Consider the following 18,302-nt stretch of genomic DNA (forward strand, 5'->3'; position numbering starts at 1 on the left):
ATAGAGTGTCCTTGTGTAGTAGGTGTCTTATAGGGCCCAGTGGCCCAGCCTTCCCAATCACATTCTAGGTGTACCTCTTTGTGGGCTGTGTTCACAGTCTTGTTGTAGTTGAGCCTTGATTGCTGTTGATGTCACTGGGAGGAACTGACCTCTAGGCCAGTTGGTTGTGGGGACCAGCTGCCACTACAGTGGGAGAGCTGCTGTACAGGAGACACCCTTATGGAGCAGGACTTGCTTCAGTGGGGCTTTGGTGCTCACTGGGTCTGCCCCTTGAGTGTGTCACTTATGGATCTGAAGAGTTGTAATCTGGTATGGTCTCACACTGACCACTGGGTACACTGGCTCTTGAATCTCCAGGGAGGTGCAAAGTCAGCCAGTACCTGGGGCCACCCAGCAGGAGCTACAGAGAGATCTGCAGATTTCCTCTTCTTTGTATTGGGTTTGGCAGTGCCCAGACAAGGCCCAGCTGTGAAGTAAGGCAGGCTGGTGCTGGTGCAGGGTCTTGGGCCTTTTATTGATAGGTTTGGGGCTCCCTGACCCAGCTGCAGCTTGTTTGACAGACTTTTAGCCTGAGAAAGGACAGGCCATTCATATGTAAAAGCCATTGAGCGCAGCTTGGGTGGAGTTGTAAATTAGGTGGGGCGGAGTCTCAGGGATTCACCAGGGTGGAGCAAACAGAAATGGCTGTCAGTCAGCCCTGTACTGGGGAGGTCCCAGCACAGGAACAATGACCACTGAGAGCACCTCCATCTGGAAGAAAGCTGCCCTTCCCCCCTCAAGAGTTCCTGCCCTGGTGCCAGACAATCCAGTTTCTCCTCGTATGTGTCTGGGTCCCCCAGAGCCTCGCCTGGCACTGGAGCTCAGAAGAAGTGGGAGTTTGTAAATTCAGTTCCTGTTGCCGGCCTTTTAAGAGGAGCAGCTGGGTCTCCAGCAGCCTGTGTGTCACTGAGCCCCAGTCAGCACTGGTTTTTACAGCCCGTAGTTCTTACTACCCATAGGGACTTCTTTTCCCAGCTCTGGGACCCTGGGCTGGGCATCTGGTGTGGGGCAGGGACCCCTAGCTCCTCCAGGCGGCCTCTGCAGAGGCGATCTCCCGATTAAAGAAGTGGCACACTTGGGTGCTTGGACTAGCCTATTCCTCGCTTCCCACCTCCTACCAGTCTCTGTGTGCTTCCTTCTTTACTTCTCTAGTTGTAGACTTCCATTCAGCCAGCTTTCCGGTGGTTCTGGATGATGGTTGTTCTGTATTTTAGTTGTAATTTTGATGTGGCTGTGGGAGCCAGTAGTATAGGCATTTGTCTATGCTGCCATCTTGGTTCTCTGAGGAGGATTTTTTTCCCATTGCTTTTTAGAGAGAGTAGAAGCTAGGGGGAGAGACAGAGGGAGAGAAACATCAATGTGAGAGAGATGCATCAATTGGTTGCTCTTGCATGCGGCCCAGCTGGGGCCAGGGATCAAGCTTGCAACCAAGAATATGCCCTTTACCAGAATTGAACCTGTGACCCTTCATTTGGTTGGGGGGATGGGGCCCAGAGTTCTAACCATTGAGAAAACTGGCTAGGGCTGGGATTGTTTTCTTAGTTTCCCTTTTTGATAGTTTGCTTTATTGGTGTATTGTGGAGAGGAGCTACAGCGTTTGGACAGGTTCAAACCTTGGACTAATGAGAGGGCACGGTCCTCTTGTGGCAAAGCCACGTGTAAGTCCCAGCTTGGAAGGCAAAGCCCTCCCAGCACAATTATAGTCAAAGGCTATAGTTGTAAGTTTGACCTTATAGTCCGAACCTGTGGTCCTAGGTGGCTGCAGGTAGGCTGCCTAAGTGAGGTAGGCTGCAGGAGGTGCAGCAAGTGCTGCCAAAACAAAGCTTGATAGAGTTCAGGTGCATGTAATTGAGTAGATTCGAAACCCTCAAGAACATTGTAAACATCTTGACCACGCCCTTACTTTGCCTCGTGGAATCTGGCTATAAAATAAAGAATCGGCTTGTAAGCTGTGGCACTGTCTTTCCATCCGAGAGCAGCATCCCACCTAGCCCCAGCTTTATTCTCTTGTCTGTCTTCTTTAATCCTTCACCACTCCCCCTCAGGTTCACCCCTGGCCATGCTGAGCACGGCACAGTGTATAAAAGTGCAACCAATTTCTGAATATTTATTTTGTATCCTGCTACTTAACTAAATTTATCAGTCCTAGTAGTTTTTGGTGGAATCTTTAGGGTTCTCTATATACAGTATCATGCTATCTGCAAATAATGACAGTTTTACTTCTTCCTTTCCCACTTGGGTGCTTTTTGTTTTTTCTTATTTTTTAAAATATTTTATTGATTTTTTTTTTACAGAGGGGAAGGGAGAGGGATAGACTGTTAGAAACATCGATGAGAGAGAAACATCAATCAGCTGCCTCCTGCACACACCCTACTAGGGTTGTGCCCACAACCAAGGTACATGCCCTTGACCGGAATCGAACCTGGGATCCTTCAGTCTGCAGGCCAATGCTCTATCCACTGAGCCAAATCGGTTAGGGCTGTTTGTCTTCTTGTCTGAATCCTGTAGCTAGGACTTCCAGTACTATCCTATATAATAAAAGCCTATTATGCAAATAGACCAAACAGTGGAACGACCAGTCACTATGATGTGCACTTACCACCAGGGGGCAGACGATCAATGCAGGAGCTGCCCCCAGGCCAGCCAAGCCGGGTGCCAGCGGGGGCCCCCAGATCGCCCCACTGGTTGCCCCCCAATTGCCCTGCACAGGGTGGTGATTGGTGGTGGGGGCGGGACTGGCAACCAGGCGGCATCAGGCCGGCCAAGGCGGGTGCCAGCAGGGCCCCCCCCCCCCCCCCCCCGATCACCCCACCGGTCACCCTGCAGATCAGCCCTGATTGCCAGCCAGGCCTAGGGACCCTACCTGTGCATGAATTTCACGCACCGGGCCTCTAGTGTTGAATAAGAATGGTGAAAGTGTACATTCTGTCTTGTTCCTGATTTTAATGGAAACATTTTTAGTTTTTCCCTGTGGAGTATGATATTAGCTGTGGGTTATATACTAGAGGCCCGGTGCACGAAATTCATGCATGGGGGGGGTGTCCCCTCAGCCCAGCCTGCACCCTCTCCAATTCGGGACCCATTGGGGGATGTCTGACTGCCGGTTTCGGCCCAACCCCAGGGACCGGGCCTAAACTGGCAGTTGAACATTCCTCTCACAATCTTGGCCCGCTGTCTCCTAATCGCTCACCTGCCTGCCTGCCTGGTTGCCCCTAACTTCCTGTCCCCTGCCCCCCGCTGGCCTGATCGCCCCTCACTGCCTCTGCATGCTGGCCTGAATGCCCCTAACTGCCCTCCCTGCCGGCCAGGTCACCCCCAACTGCCCCCTCTCTGCCGGCCTGGTCGCTCCTAACTGCCCCTCCCCCCGCTGGCCTGGTCACCCCTTATTGCGCCCCCACTGGCCTGGTCGCCCCGAACTGGCCCCCTCTGCTGGCCTGGTTGCCCCCAACTGCCCCCCCGTGCTGGCCTTGTCTCACCAACTGCCCCCCCATGCTGGCCTGGTCGCCCCACACAGCCTGCTTGTTCAGTCGTTTGGTTGTCCTTCACTAACCCCCCTGCCGGCCTGGTCACGCCACGCGGCCTGCTTGTTCAGTCATTTGGTTGTCCTTCACTAACCCCCCTGCCAGCCTGGTCGACCCACACAGCCTGCTAGTTGTTTGGTCATCCCTCACTAACCCCCCTGCCGGCCTGGTCACGCCACGCGGCCTGCTTGTTCAGTCGTTTGGCCGTCCCTCACTAAACCCCCTGCCGGCCTGGTCACCCCACGCAGCCTGCTTGTTCAGTCGTTTGGCTGTCCCTCACTAACCCCCCTGCCGGCCTGGTCACCCCACGCAGCCTGCTTGTTCAGTCGTTTGGTTGTCCCTCACTAACCCCCCTGCTGGCCTGGTCATAGGCAGCCATCTTGTGAGGGCGTGAGGGCCAATTTGCATATTACCTCTTTATTATATAGGATGGCCTTTATTATGTTGAGGTATGTTACTTTTGTTCCCACTGTGCTGAAAGTTTTTATCATAAATGGGTGCTGGATTTTATCAAATGCTTTTTCTGTATCTATTGATATAATCATATGATTTTTAGTCTTCATTTTGTTTTTGTGGTGTATCTTGTTAACTGATTTGCTGATATTGTACCAACCTTGCATCCTAGGAATAAATCCCACTTGATATAGTGTTTTTAATGCATTGCTGAATTTGATTTGCTAATATTTTGTTTGAGGATTTTTTCATCTATATTCATCAGGGTTATTGGCCTATAACAGTGATGGCGAACCTATGACGCGTGTCAGCACTGACACGCGTAGCCATTTCTGATGACATGCGGCCACTGAGGCGGCCGCATGCCGAGGATGAAACATTTGCGAAATAATGTTTTTTCCTCAAAGTGACACACTACCCGAGTTATGCTCAGTTTTTTGGCGAAGTTTGACACACCAAGCTCAAAAGGTTGCCCATCACTGGCCTATAATTTTCTTTTTTTGTAGTGTCTTTATCTGGTTTTAGAATTAGGATAGTATTGGCCTTATAAAATGAGTCTGGGAGTCTTCTCTGCTATTGACTTTTTTTGGAATAGTTTGAGATAGGTGTTAGTTCTTCTTTGAATGTTTGATAAAATTCATGTGTGAAGCCATCTGATCCAGGACTTTTGTTTGTTGGAAGTTTTTTTTTTTTTTTTTTTTTTCTGCTTTGATTTAATTGGTTGCAATCAGTTTGTTCATATTTTCTGTTTCTTTTTGATTCAGTTTTGGAAGATGGTATATTTCTACAGAAGCTCCTTCTAATTAAACACTAACTTCTCGTGTGTGTGGATATTGGAACACTTTTTCTTGATAGGTCCATACCTCTTATTATGGCTACCTTTTTGAGATAGGAAGTGAAAACTTAAGTTAATGGTTTCTAATATAGTGTCTTGATAAATGTTTATTAACAATATCTAATGATTGTTAGAGTGCTTTTATTTATTTTTTTCAATTTCTTTTTATGTCCATTAACTTATTTGACTAAGTGAGTAAGGTGCCTTCAAAAATAGCTTTAAGCCAGCCCTGGCTGATGTGGTTGAGCTAGTGCCGGGGGAGGGGTTATCCTATACACCAAAGGGTGGTGGGTTTGATTCCCCATCAGGGCACATCTCTAAGCTTCAGGTTCCATCCCCGGTTGGGGTGTATGGGAGGTGACCGATCGATGTTTCTCTCTCACATCAATGTCTTTTCTCTCTCAAATCAATAAAAAAATTGTGTCCTCGGTTAGGATTTAAAAACAAAATAGCATTAAGCCAGTGCAGGAATACAGAAACATTCCTGTACTGCTGATGTGTCCAATAAATTGGGCAACCATTTTATCTGCTTGTTCAGAATATTTCAACACCATTAATTCATAATTTTGTTTATCTCTTTAAGATCCACACGGGTTTACAGCACCAAATAATCTGGGCCTGTCAGCCCAGCTGCGTTCCTCTAGATGAAAAACTCCTGCCCCAGCTCCTAAAAGAAGCAGGCTACACTACCCATATGGTCGGAAAGTGGCACCTGGGAATGTACCGGAAAGAATGCCTTCCAACCCGCCGAGGATTTGATACCTACTTTGGTAATGGAAATGCACATGTTGCTTTAACAACTCAGACTGCAGCCATCTCATAAAACACACCCACGTGTAATCGAATGAAATACTGTAACTGGAAACTTGAACACAGAGTGAGCCAGTCAGCACCACCGTGGGGCCACTGTCTCATGCCACCTCCATAACCGTGGCTCATGACCCCATGGGGAGGCAGTTTCCTTTGCCAGGTTACTTAATGCCATGTTGGAGCCTTTGGAAAATTTGCTACCTTCACATCCCAGACCATTGTACTCTTAGAGAACCTTACTACCAAAAGGGGTTACAAAACGATTTTTTTTTTTTTTAATTGCAAGCAAAACCCAATACAAGAATATTTCCTTCACAAAGGTGTGGAGTATTTTTTTCTCCCTGTGAGCTGTGTTTAGAGGTTTTTTTTAGTTTAGTTTTCTTTTTTTTTTTTTTAAGATGGTGGAGAAGATTCTTTTCTATTGGCATTCTTCTCCCTTTCTTAGAGATCTGTTTTTGAAATCACTAGATTGGGGAAAATAGATTAAAAAAAATAAAATCTGAGGAAAAGTACAGATAGTAATAGGAAGGATAATAAGAAATTGTAAGTAGCTTATGAACTTGAGAAACGTATAATAACTAACATGAAACCTAAAGTTTGTTTTTAAATGTGCCCTCTTTAAATCTGTTGAGAGCTGTCTTACTTAACAACCTGTTTATTTTGACAGTGGCTATATATCTTTGCCAGGTTCTTTTTCATACTGCTCTATCTTTCTTTCTAGCTATTTCGCTACCTACTTCCCTTTTTACATATTCATTTATTTTCAACTTGCCATATCTGAAAAAGAATACATATTTCAGCATAAAACATTTACAAATAAGTAGAATAAAAAATTAGGTCAAATAGAAAAAGATGGAACAGTTGCTTGGCACAAAATTAAGAAAACGATTGCATGGTTGTAGGTGGGCTTCACATTCAACTCTGAGAGTTGAAATATTTTATGTCCAAAGCAAAAGAAAAAAAGGGTAAGTCTATAAGAGTCACATTATTTATAAGATAAATGGAAACCAGATGTTCAGGAAGAGTAAAGCATTTTCTGGCTCTTAGACCTGAGAGAAATTCCTCCTTTGGGAGAAGGTAAGGTGGAGAGCGTCCTCAAAGACATCATTTTAGTAATAAAGTGGTGGTTTTCTTACAGATGTTTCCTGAGGCATTTTCTCTTATTCAAGCTGGGGCCAGAGCACCGAAGTGCATTTCAGTAAAAGTGATTTCATGGGGCCCAAGCAATGCAGTTGAAGCATGTAGCTTTGTAGCGCTTGTTGGATCAGGATTAAAGTTGAGCTGCAAGGACCTCAGACGTGAGACCCTGTGTGCCCCACGCCATCCAGGTTCTCTAGAAGACATCACTAGTCAATCATGGCATTCTCTGTGCGTGAACTGGACACATCCTGAGTATCCTTAAATAGCTGTTCAAGATCATACTGGATGTAAGACCTCTGTCATTTCAGAAATTCTAAAAGAAAAAATAGCCTGTACACCCTTTGAAATTTTTCAGTCAGGTCTTTGCTAAAATATGGATCAGTACCTATACCGTGAGAAGAGAAAAACTATGGATATTTTTTAAAAAATTTATTAAAAACAAGTTACATATTTAGAAATTCAGGGCTTAGATGGACAGACAGATCTCACATTCCTATGGATTGGAGACTTGCAAATAAGGAAGGGGTAATGACATGCAGCTGCCATCACTGTTATGCTCCTGATGTTCTGTAAAAAGCAGTCAGATAATTATGGGGCTGGTTGCAAAACTCTGCAAATACACTGCACACCATTGAATTATCTACTTCAGTGGGAGACTTGTATAATATGTGAATTATCCTACCGTATTTTCCGGTGTATAAGACGACTTTTTAACCCAGGAAAATCTTCTATACGCCCAGTCATCTTATACACCGGAAAATACGGTATATAAAAACCCTGGGTCATAACGAATGGTAACCACCGAAGCTCAACCAACCGGAAGTCAGTCCTGCAGTCAGCGCTGGGTTGCCATGGTGCTTCCACTGCAGGTGCAGTGCCCCAGCACTAACTGCTGAGGGGGCTGCGAATCAGCGCCAGAGAGAGGCCTGAAGAGAGAAGCAGGGACTGATCCATTGCCTCTGTGGCAGCTTTTGATCAGCACTTGCCTCTCTCTTTCTCTCCCAGTCTGGCCAGCAGCCACGCCTCTACTTCTCTCCAGGCCTCCACTGGGGCTGCTGATCAGCCCCCTTTTTCTGATCAGGCCCCATTGATAGGCCCAGAGATGCTGACTGGCATAGAAACCGACCAATCAGAACCAAATCTGGGTGAAGTGTGAGGAACCAATGGCTGCCTAGGAGGTGGAGCTTTTGATGCTGACTGGCATAGAAACCGACCAATCAGAATCAAATTGGCTGGCAGGGGAGGGCAGTTGGGGTGAGATCAGGCCAGCAGGGGAGGGCAGTTGGGGGTGAGATCAGGCTGGCAGGGGAGAGCTGTTGGGGGCAACCAGGCCTGCAGGGTAGGGCAGTTAGGGGCGAGATCAGGCCAGCAGGGGAGGGCAGTTGGGGGTGAAGTCAGGCCAGCAGGGGAGGGCAGTTGGGGGTGAGATCAGGCAGGTAGAGGCAGTTGGGGGCGAGATCAGGCCGGCAGGGGAGGGCAGTTGGGGGCGAGATCAGGCCAGCAGATGAGGGCAGTTAGGGGCAATCAGGCAGGCAGGCAGAGGCAGTTAGGGGCAATCAGGCAGGCAGGCAGGTGAGCAATTAGGAGCCAGCGGTCCCAGATTGCGAGAAGGATGTCTGACTGCCAGACATCCCCCAAGGGGTCCCCGATTGGAGAGGGTGCAGGCTGAGCTGAGGGAATCCCCCCTCTGTGCATGAATTTCATGCACCGGGCCACTAGTACCTCAATTATGCTGTTAAATAGAGCCGTCGGAGATTTAGTTGTTCAAAAAGTATTTTCTCTTTTTCCCCCAAAAAGCCTAGGCTGCCATCTTCTTTAGGCTTGGCATATAAGTTCAAATTTGTGAATCATTCTTATGAGAGAAGCTCTATGGGATTGTAACATGGATGCTTGGTGTCAGTTTGGTCAAGTATGTGAATAAATAGTTGTATTTCTGGAATCCTATTTGTAATATCTCTTTTATATTTGTAGTCCATCCTCTTTTAATCAAGTATATTCTATGCATATTTTCTCCCAAATGATAAAAATAGTTTACATTTATGGATAAGAAATCCGAAGTGATTTTCTGCAGGACTGATACCTAGTAGTTAATAAAAACCCCAAATAGAACCACTATGCCATGACCCCTCTCTGAACAGATATAGGGGCTGAAACTATTTTTGTGGACACATTCCTTTCTCTATTACATATTAATTAGCAAACCCTTTGGGTTTCCCTTTCTGTTTTATATTTAGGAGAAAAATTACCATTTAAAACATTATCTTAAGACCAGTGTTCACTATATTCAGAACCATGAATTTAGTGAATCATAGAAAAGGAGGAAATTAATAAAAAATGAATTAATTTATTGTGTAAGCTGTGTAAGGCTTTTAATTGTGATTATAGAAAACATTTAGGACTGGGGAAAGGGCTAGGCCAATTTATCATCCTCATTTTAAGGTTAATAAGCAATATCTATCAGGCAATAGATAGCTCAGAGTCTAGCACAGCTTATTTCTTTTTAAAAGATTTATCAAGGTATAATTAACATATCATGCAATTCACCCAATTAAGGTGTATAACTCAATGATTTTTAATAAATTCACAGGGTTGTCCTCACAATTCAATTGTAGAACATTTCCATCATACCCCCAAAGAAATCCCATGCCCATTAGCAATCACTCTCTATTTTCTCCCAACCCCGCCAGCCCTAGGTGACCTCGCTAATCTAGGCTTTTGTCTCTAGTAGATTTGCCCATTCTGGATATTTTGCATGAGTGGCATCATACAATATGCAGCACAGCATATCTCTATTTATAAAAGGCAAATATGCTAAGTGTCCAACTGATTGGTCGATCAGTCACTATGACGTGCACTGACCACCAGGGGGCAGACACTCCAACTGGTAGGTTAGCTTGCTGCTGGGGTCTGGCCGATTGGGACTGGGCAAGTCGGGCTGGACATGCCCTGGAACCCTCCCGTGGTCCCTTCCCGGCCGGCCGGCCCTGATGGGCTAAGATCAGGACTGGGCGAGATGGGCCCCGATCAGCCCCGATCGCCAGCCAGGCTGAGGGACCCCACCTGTGCATGAATTAGTGCACTGGGCCTCCAGTTTTAATATATTAGGAAAATGTAGAACATTTGCAGAAGCAACTGTTTGTTGAGAAAACTCATTTCCTTCCATGGTTAAGTCTAAATTATGAGATAGGCAGTTAATGCCATTTAAATTTGGGGTGAAATTGAGATCACAATAGGTCGAAAAATCTAATCTTAGTGCTGCACATTAGTTTGATCATTTGGCCCTGTTATGTCTAGAAATCCTCCATTTGGAAAGGTTTATGTCTTTGACCAGTGGGTGTCAGTGTCTGACTAAAGATGATTCCTCCTAGAGCCACTTCTATAAATAACCTTGCAGCCAGTCTTTGAAGGTCAATATCAATATTATTCGGTTCCTGCATTCATTTATGTGATCACCTCAGAATAAATACTTGTAACAAGTCACACTAACCATATGCTATTTTAGCTATTAGATAGCTTTAAAAGTTTAAAATGTTATCACCTTTACTGAATTTGAACCCTGACTTTTTAAAAATGCATTTACTTAGAATCACCCACTTTGAGAGTTACATGATAGAGCTTGTGTGCTAAATAAAGACTTGAGTGAGGAGTGGATTTGAATTTTTTTACAATTACATTTTAATGCCATCTGCTAGAAAATATAGAGATGTTAAGAAATGGTGCTCTGATTAACCTTGTCGTTGGATTAGCTTTGTCGTGGGTAATCAATTGCATTAGGCAATTAAAAACTGGAACATTAGTTTAACAAGTTTTATGCCATGCTGACTACTTTCATTTCCCATTCTTGCTGTAGGATATCTCCTAGGTAGTGAAGATTACTATTCCCACGAACGCTGTACATTTATCAACGCTCTCAATGTCACACGATGTGCTCTTGATTTTCGAGATGGTGAGGAAGTTGCAACAGGATATGAAAATATGTATTCAACAAACATATTTACCGAAAGGGCTACAGCCCTCATAACCAACCATCCACCAGAGAAGGTAAGTCTTGCCTCTTTATTGATATCAAGATTGTGTTCAGAGAGGGTCTCCACAGATGAGTATAGGAAGAGGCAACTGTCATCGAGGGAAACATCTAATACATTCTAGAGGGATTATTTTCAAGTTTTAGAGTGCACTAGTATCAGCCTGGGAAGCTTCTTAAAAATGAAATTCCTGGAGCCCATAAGAGTCTGATCTCGCATGTCTGCGGGAAATCTGTACCCCAGCATTTTAAAGAAACTCCCCAAGGATGATTCTGGTTAAAATGGTTCCCAGATTACACTCTGAGAAATACTGTATCTATAGTGTTTTAGTAGAAATATAGTTTTATTATTTGGTGCATTATGTGCATGTGCTATAAGTAATTAGCAAACTGACATTTTAAAAAAATGATAGGCTTATGTACAGGATGAGGTTTTATTATGGCAAACTTTCTATTAAGAGATTACTAAACTTTAGGTTCAGGCCAAATCCTCTAACTTTGTATTCCTCCCCCACACTCAAGATCATTTTAGCTATTCTAGATATTTTGCAAACCTTAGATATTTTGCATCCTCTAATTTTAAAATCAGTCGATCAATTTCTTTAAAAAAATGCCTGCTTGGATTTACATTTCATTAAATCTGTAGACCTTGGATGTCCTAAGAATATTGAGTCTTCCAACCCATAAACGTGTCATACGGATGAGCTTGTTTTTTACATTTACCATCCTGAAACCATTATATACTTCATGTGCTAAAATCTTTTGACTTATCTATAGGTAAAACTAGAAGAGTTTGAATAGCCTTAAACATTTTTTTTGCTAACCTAGAGTTAACCACATGAACTAAAGTTTAAGCTGAATTCTCTGGATTTAGCTTATAAATGCCTTTAAAATGGGTCAAATATTTGTGTTGTCAGATATTGGGCTCAAAATATACCTTTATTAAGAACTGTCTTAGCATACCCCCAAAATTAGACCTTCAGTGGGACCCTGGCAGAGCAGATCACAGAATGTGCGGTGTTGTCTGGTTCTTCCCATTTCCTGCACTTTGCCTCCTCGACAATTACTGAAGGTGCTCAGTGCAGATCACAATGTGGATTCCAGTTTATGTACCTGTGAGACATGGTACCTGGCTGCTGACTCCCTTTTTGATGTGGTTTCTTTGTGGCTCAGTCTTTGTTGCCTTTTACTCAGTATGAGGAGTCTTCCGTGGTATCTGTCCTTAGCTTTGCCACAATTTTGGCTTTTTATCCCTGTTTCATACTGACAACTTGCTTGGCCATGCTTGCTGTGGAAAATTCTCTCAAATATGGAGACATGAAGATTTTATTTTATGGTTATTGTATGTGTTTTATTTTAAACTAGAGGCCCGGTGCACGGATTCATGCTCTGGTGGGGTCCCTTGGCCTAGCCTGCAGGGATCAGGCTGAAACTGATCTCTGGGTCCGGGGTGCGGGTGAAGCAGATTCGGGCCCCAGCAGCTACCTAACTCAAGGCCGATTCTGTGAGGAATCAGGCTCCTTCCTCTATTGGTTGGAGCGTCTGCCCCTACTGGTCATTGTGCGCCATAGCTACTGGGTGAATGGTCGAATGGTTGGATGGTTGCTTAGGCTTTTATATATATAGATTTTTAAATTGATTTTTTACTGAGAGAGAGAAAAGCATTGATTTGTTGTTGTTCCACTTATTTATGCATTGCTTGGTTGCTTCTTGTATGTGCTCTTACCAGGGGTCAAACCCATAACCTTGGTATATTGGGATGACACTCTAACCAAGGGAGATACCTGACCGGGCTTAGACATATGCAGATTTTAAATCTAGAGCTACACCACTATTCAGACAGTTGAAAAGATAACTGCTAGGTAGTTGGTTTATGTTCTCAGTTTTCTTCTGTATGCTTGACATTTTGATCCAGCTAAAAACCCAAAGAACAAGATAAGGTTTTAATGGAACTGTAGTCCTTGTCCTGTCCTTTGAGGTAGGCACTATGTTGCAAATAAGCAAACTGGCTTAGTGAAGTTAACTAACTTGTTCAAGGTCACAGAGCAATTGAGAGTCAGAATCAGATTTTAAACCCACACTGTTTTTCTCCAGAGCTCAATGCACCCCCATCCACAGTTAATATCCACGACCAGAGATTGTGAGCCCCAGCGTATGACTCATCCTGACCGTATATTGGGATCATCTGGAACGCTTGTAAGAACTACCAATTCCGAATATTGTGGTTTATCGGTTCAGGATGAGACCCTGTCGTTGGTATTTAACGACAGGGTCTCCGCCCCCACCTCCCACCGGCGATTCTGATGTGCAGCCACTTTTGACTCCCCTCAAACGCAGATTGGAAGCAGCAGCCAACTGCCTTTTACAGGTTCGCAGTATAATCGTGGAACTATAGTATGCCTACAATAAAAATTAGTTCCCATTCAGGAACAATGGAGAATTCCCTCACAGTGCCCGAAACATTAGGCGGATAAGAGGAAGCAGCTGGGGTGAACTAGTTCTTGGTGTGTGGGCCGTCTTAACTGGCGTAGTGTGGACAGCACAGGAACTGAGGACAACTGGAGGCCCCAGAGCTCACAGCCACCCAAGCCCGTGTTGTCAGTGTGGTGCTGCTTAGAGATAACATCAGGAAATTGCCAGGTGAGAGAGAGGGTGGTCGTTTTCCTCTCGTGTCTGAAATATTCTGAAGCCATATCCAGCATTCCTAACATCCTCAAAGTTTCAATCAGAGACATAAATGAATGAAGTAGTCAATAGCTAAGTGATAGCTCAGAAAGTTCCTTTAAAATAGCAAATGCAGATGTTTTCATTTTCAGTTCTCAGTAAAATGATGTCACCCCAGTTCCAGGAGCTGCACTTTATCCCAATGTTGAATCTTCTTTTTTTTGGGTCTTTTTTATTGAATTTATTGGGGTGACATTGGTTAATAAAATTACGTAGGTTTCAGGTGTACAGTTTGATAATACATCATCCATATATTATATTGTGTTCACCACCCCAAGTCGTCTCCTTCCATCACCATTTACCCCCTCTTTACCCTCTTCTACCTTCCCCCACCCCGAATCTTATTCTGTGCTAACCCCCAAGTGCTATATATAGACTGTAACATAGGCAACTTGTTCTAGGATGGAAATCACTAAAGAAATTCACACAAATCCACAAGCTAAAAGTGTCTCCATTTTGAAGAGCACTTGAGGGGAAGAAGCGTATGGCGCTGTTTTGTAACAGAAGGACATGGTGCTGGACCAGAGGGACCCTGCGGATAGCCATCGCACATGTGCTGGGAAGCAGTGTCCCTTCCTTCTCCTTTTCGGCAAGATAATTCTGTCAGTACTAACACCACAGTGTGAAAGCAGCGTATTCATAAACGATCTTTTGGTTAAAAATAGCCCCCTCAACACTTTGCAGAATAAAAATAAATGTTTTCTCACCCATCTAGTCTATTAAAAGCATCTTAAAGCAAATGCAAATTTCTGGTGGTAGACCCTTACTTTCCCTGACACAGTTTGAGAAAGGAATGTCTTAATTTGGAAGTCAAAGATAGAATAACAATTTAAAAGCATATCATATGCTTTTTAAATTTATTCTTTAAATAAAGAAACGAAAACAAGACTTTCTCACTGAAATTAGTGTCTTAGCGTGGTGAGGATATTTAGCGTATAAGAATAGACATAATAAGAAAAGGAAATGAACCCCTAGCATCTTACGAATATGCTAATAACTTTAAGTAGTAATGTGATATTTTATGTAATACTTAAACCTTTGGTCATGACTCACATCTAGGATTCCATTATCTAGTCCTAAGAAACCTGAATGGGTGCAGTTGGGGTTCGTACAGATGGCAGCTATAACTGCAATGCTTAGCGTAGGGATCTGGACCCAAGGAAGAGCGAGGGAGAAATCTGGGTTCAGTGTAAACCCGGAGGTCAGTGAAGGTCAGATTGGGTACAGGACTCCAGTGTTTTGAATCAGAATGTCAGGTCAGAATGTGCCCTCAGGTCTGCAGAGGCCAAGGCTTGATTGGGTTAGAACTCAGGTCAGTAGGTAGGGGGGTACTCAGGAGCTCATCCCCAGATGGTGGCTGCTGATTTAGGCCAACAGAGGCCCTGGCTGGCAGGTGAGGGGGAGTTGGCTGCTGTTAACAAGAAGGGCCTTAGGACGAGTGGCTGTAGGTGAGTCCTGATTGTGGTTGGAGACCCTTAGAGCCCTAGGTAATTGTTCTTCCACTGGGCCACCATGGTGTACTAAGAACAGTACTCTAGAATGTTCTTAACTTTTTTTTTTTTTATATTTTCAGTTTTTAATATATTTTATTGATTTTCCACAGGGAGGAAGAGAGAGGGATAGAGAGTTAGAAACATCGATGAGAGAGAAACATCGACCAGCTGCCTCCTGCACACCCCCCACTAGGGATGTGCCCGCAACCAAGGTACATGCCCCTGACCGGAATCGAACCTGGGACCCTTGAGTCCCCAGGCCAACGCTCTATCCACTGAGCCAAACCGGTTTCGGCGAGAATGTTCTTAACTTTTAAACAGTATAGAAACGCCTCACATCTGGCAGTGCCGGGAAATAAGATGCCTCACAAATAAAGTTCACCCTGTGAGTGCTGCAACCTTATTTTTATAATATTGGATGGAAATACTCTAAAATGTGTTCACTGGCCCTCACCTCATTAAATGCGCTGCACTATATATCATTCTGCCTCCGCCTGGTGACCCAAAGCCCTGTTGATGTGTGTGAGGCTGTTCGTCCACACACTAAGCGACCCTAGGTTACTGCTGATGAAACGGGAGAAAGAGAACCTGCTTTGGTCAAGGAATGCCTTCAGTCATACTTGTACGTTATTAGGATCTGGTCGGCAAGTAGTGCGAGGCCTTTGCATGGCCTGTGACAGCCACAGGACGGGCTGGGCCTCATCCTCAGAGGTTGTTTTCACTCCCTCTTCCCAGTCATGCCCCTTCTCAGAAGCCTGATGCTGGAAAAAGGGGATTGCTGCAGTTTCCTCATTTTAGGCCCTCGAGAGTGATAGTCGTGCCCTTAGCCACTAAGGGATAATTACTAGAAAGATTTTTCAGGTAATTTTTTGCTATTTTTAACAAGGTGAGTAGAAGAATTTCTATACTGGATATGTATAAGGTCCCCTAATGATGGTCCCAGAATTATTCCTGGCATGGTTATAAGAACTCTCCCCCACAACCCTCACCTCACTTGCTGGCCGGGACCAACCTCCCTTTTGCCCTTTCTCTCCATCACCAGCCACATGGGTTGCCATGTTGCATATCTTTTTAAACAGGGAGGCTCCTTTCAGGTTTCCTCCACCCTGCCCACTGTAGGAAATGCAGACCAGAGTCACAAACTCTCGTGTTTACCAGTCAGGCTGCTTACCGAAATAAATGGAGCCGCTCACGGGGCACAGTGGGGACTAGAGAAATGGCGAGCTTCTGAGACTGGGGTCTCTGCTTCTCATGCTCAGCTGCTTGTTACTAGATGGAGAGTGGGTGTGGAGTTGTCAGAAGTTCTGATATTTTTCAGGAAAATTAAAACAAGACGAAACAAAACAGATTTTTATGTGATAATTCCTGATTTTTAAAACTGCTTGCAGTTTGGGCTGCAATTTGTTGTAGCCTGACAATTTTTAACCCTATCTAGACCTTGGCTGGTGGCTGGGGTCGGCTTAGTCTAGGTCTAAAGACCAGACAGCTCCTCCGACCACAGCCCCTCTCTGCCTGTCAGGCCATGGATGCCACTTCACGTCCTTCCCTCCAAACATCTCAGCCCAGGGTCCTTCCTCAGCACCTGGACACAGCCTCCCCTGAGGCTCTCTCACCCAGATCGGGAGGAGCGCAGGAGTGTCCGTGTGACTTGTGTGGCTGGAGTAGGACGTGTATGTGTGGAGGCAGAGTGGGGCTAACTTAGTGCCAGAGCTTTAAAGTTGACCTTTGGAGTTGGAATTTGGAATGTCTTCCCGTGGAAGCAATGTACAAATGAAGCACAGGTTCCACCGTATCATGGTTTTCATTCCATCGCTTACTTCTTTAGTTAAATAGGTTTTGAAGTGATTACTTTGATATTTAACAGATATTTTGAACACTTTGATTTTGGGGAAAAGATGTTTCTAACTGCCAAAAATTTATTCTACAAATAACCTATTTGAGTGCTGTACATGTATACTCCTTACTTTACCGCAGGGGTATAGAATAGATAATTTAAAACAATTTATCAACAGTGAAGAATGAAATATGAGACACCATTTCCAGGCTGCTTTCTGACTTTTTCCTATTCATTTATGAGATTTAAATGCCTCAAATACTTGAACAGAATTATATATTTATTCTTGGGTTGGACTAGTTGTCTTTTTGAGGGTTTCAACTCATTAAAGAATTCTGTAGAAGCACAAAGAGGAGAGAGCCTTCAGAAAGGCTCATTAAAAGGGAGAGGCTGACCTGGACTACCACTAATGTTAAATGCTGTAAATTGGTCTGAGAGGTAAAATAGAATCAATGCTTCACACTCCTTTGTTAGTTTCCAGAAATTAAATTGGCCTTATGTTTGGTCCTAGATCAAAGACTAACAAGGCATGGTATTCACTTGTTTTTTCATAAAAACATAAAAAATCCGTACCCTCTACTAACGGTGTGAAATTATTTTTCAGCTGGAGCAAAACGTTAAAGCATCTATTGGTACATATCCACACTATAATACTGGGGTTTTCAATAGGAAATTGCTCTGCAATTAATATGAACTTGGGCAAGTCTAAGCCTCAATTAACTTGCCTGTAAAATGAATGTAACATAGGGTGTTTTGGAGTATTAAATAAGATGGAATATATACATCTTTATAGTATCTAGCACATAGATATTTCACATATAGTTGTTATGATTGATATTATTATTTGTTTGGATCAGAGCCTTCTAGGCTATTTTAGAACTCAAGCTTTTATTTTTAGTCTTTTATCATGTGTCTTTTGTTACATTTTTAACATCTTTATTAAGACATAATTCACATACCATAAAATTCAGCCATTTAAAATATACAATTCAATAGTAAACTCAGAGTTATACAACCATCACTATCTAAGTTTAAAACATTATCATCACCACAAAAAGAAGCTCTGTGCCTATTAGCACAGAATTTACGGCTGATAATATTCCTTCTATTGCTGAGTATTGCCGGAAATACATCACGTTTTGTTTACCTGCTCATTAACGGGCGGGCGTTTGCGTTGTTTCCACTTTCGGGCTATATGTGAACATTTGTGTACAAGTTTTTGTGTGGACGTAGCTTTCACTTTCTAGGAATGGGAATGCTGGGTCATATGGTAGCTCTATGTTTAACAATTTCAGGAACTGCCAAATTGTTTTTCATACTGGCTGCACCATTTTGCATTCCCACCCTCAATGAATTAGTGTTTTGATGTCTCTACATCTTCACCCACACGTACTATTTTCTGGTTTTTGTGTTATAACCTCCTAGTGGG

General features: G+C 43.9%; 1 protein-coding gene across 5 annotated transcripts in view; it reads left to right on the plus strand.

Moving 5' to 3' along the window:
* ARSB (arylsulfatase B) overlaps positions 1 to 18,302 on the plus strand; it is a 137,040-nt gene that overhangs the window by 19,645 nt on the left and 99,093 nt on the right. For all 5 annotated transcript variants that reach the window (XM_054715129.1, XM_054715130.1, XM_054715128.1 and 2 more), the window contains exons 2-3: positions 5,432 to 5,618; positions 10,649 to 10,839. In XM_054715129.1, the coding sequence (XP_054571104.1) occupies positions 5,432 to 5,618; positions 10,649 to 10,839 (378 nt within the window). The remainder of the gene's footprint in view (positions 1 to 5,431; positions 5,619 to 10,648; positions 10,840 to 18,302) is intronic.

Source organism: Eptesicus fuscus, chromosome 4 (assembly GCF_027574615.1).
Source record: "Eptesicus fuscus isolate TK198812 chromosome 4, DD_ASM_mEF_20220401, whole genome shotgun sequence".
NCBI lineage: Eukaryota > Metazoa > Chordata > Mammalia > Chiroptera > Vespertilionidae > Eptesicus > Eptesicus fuscus.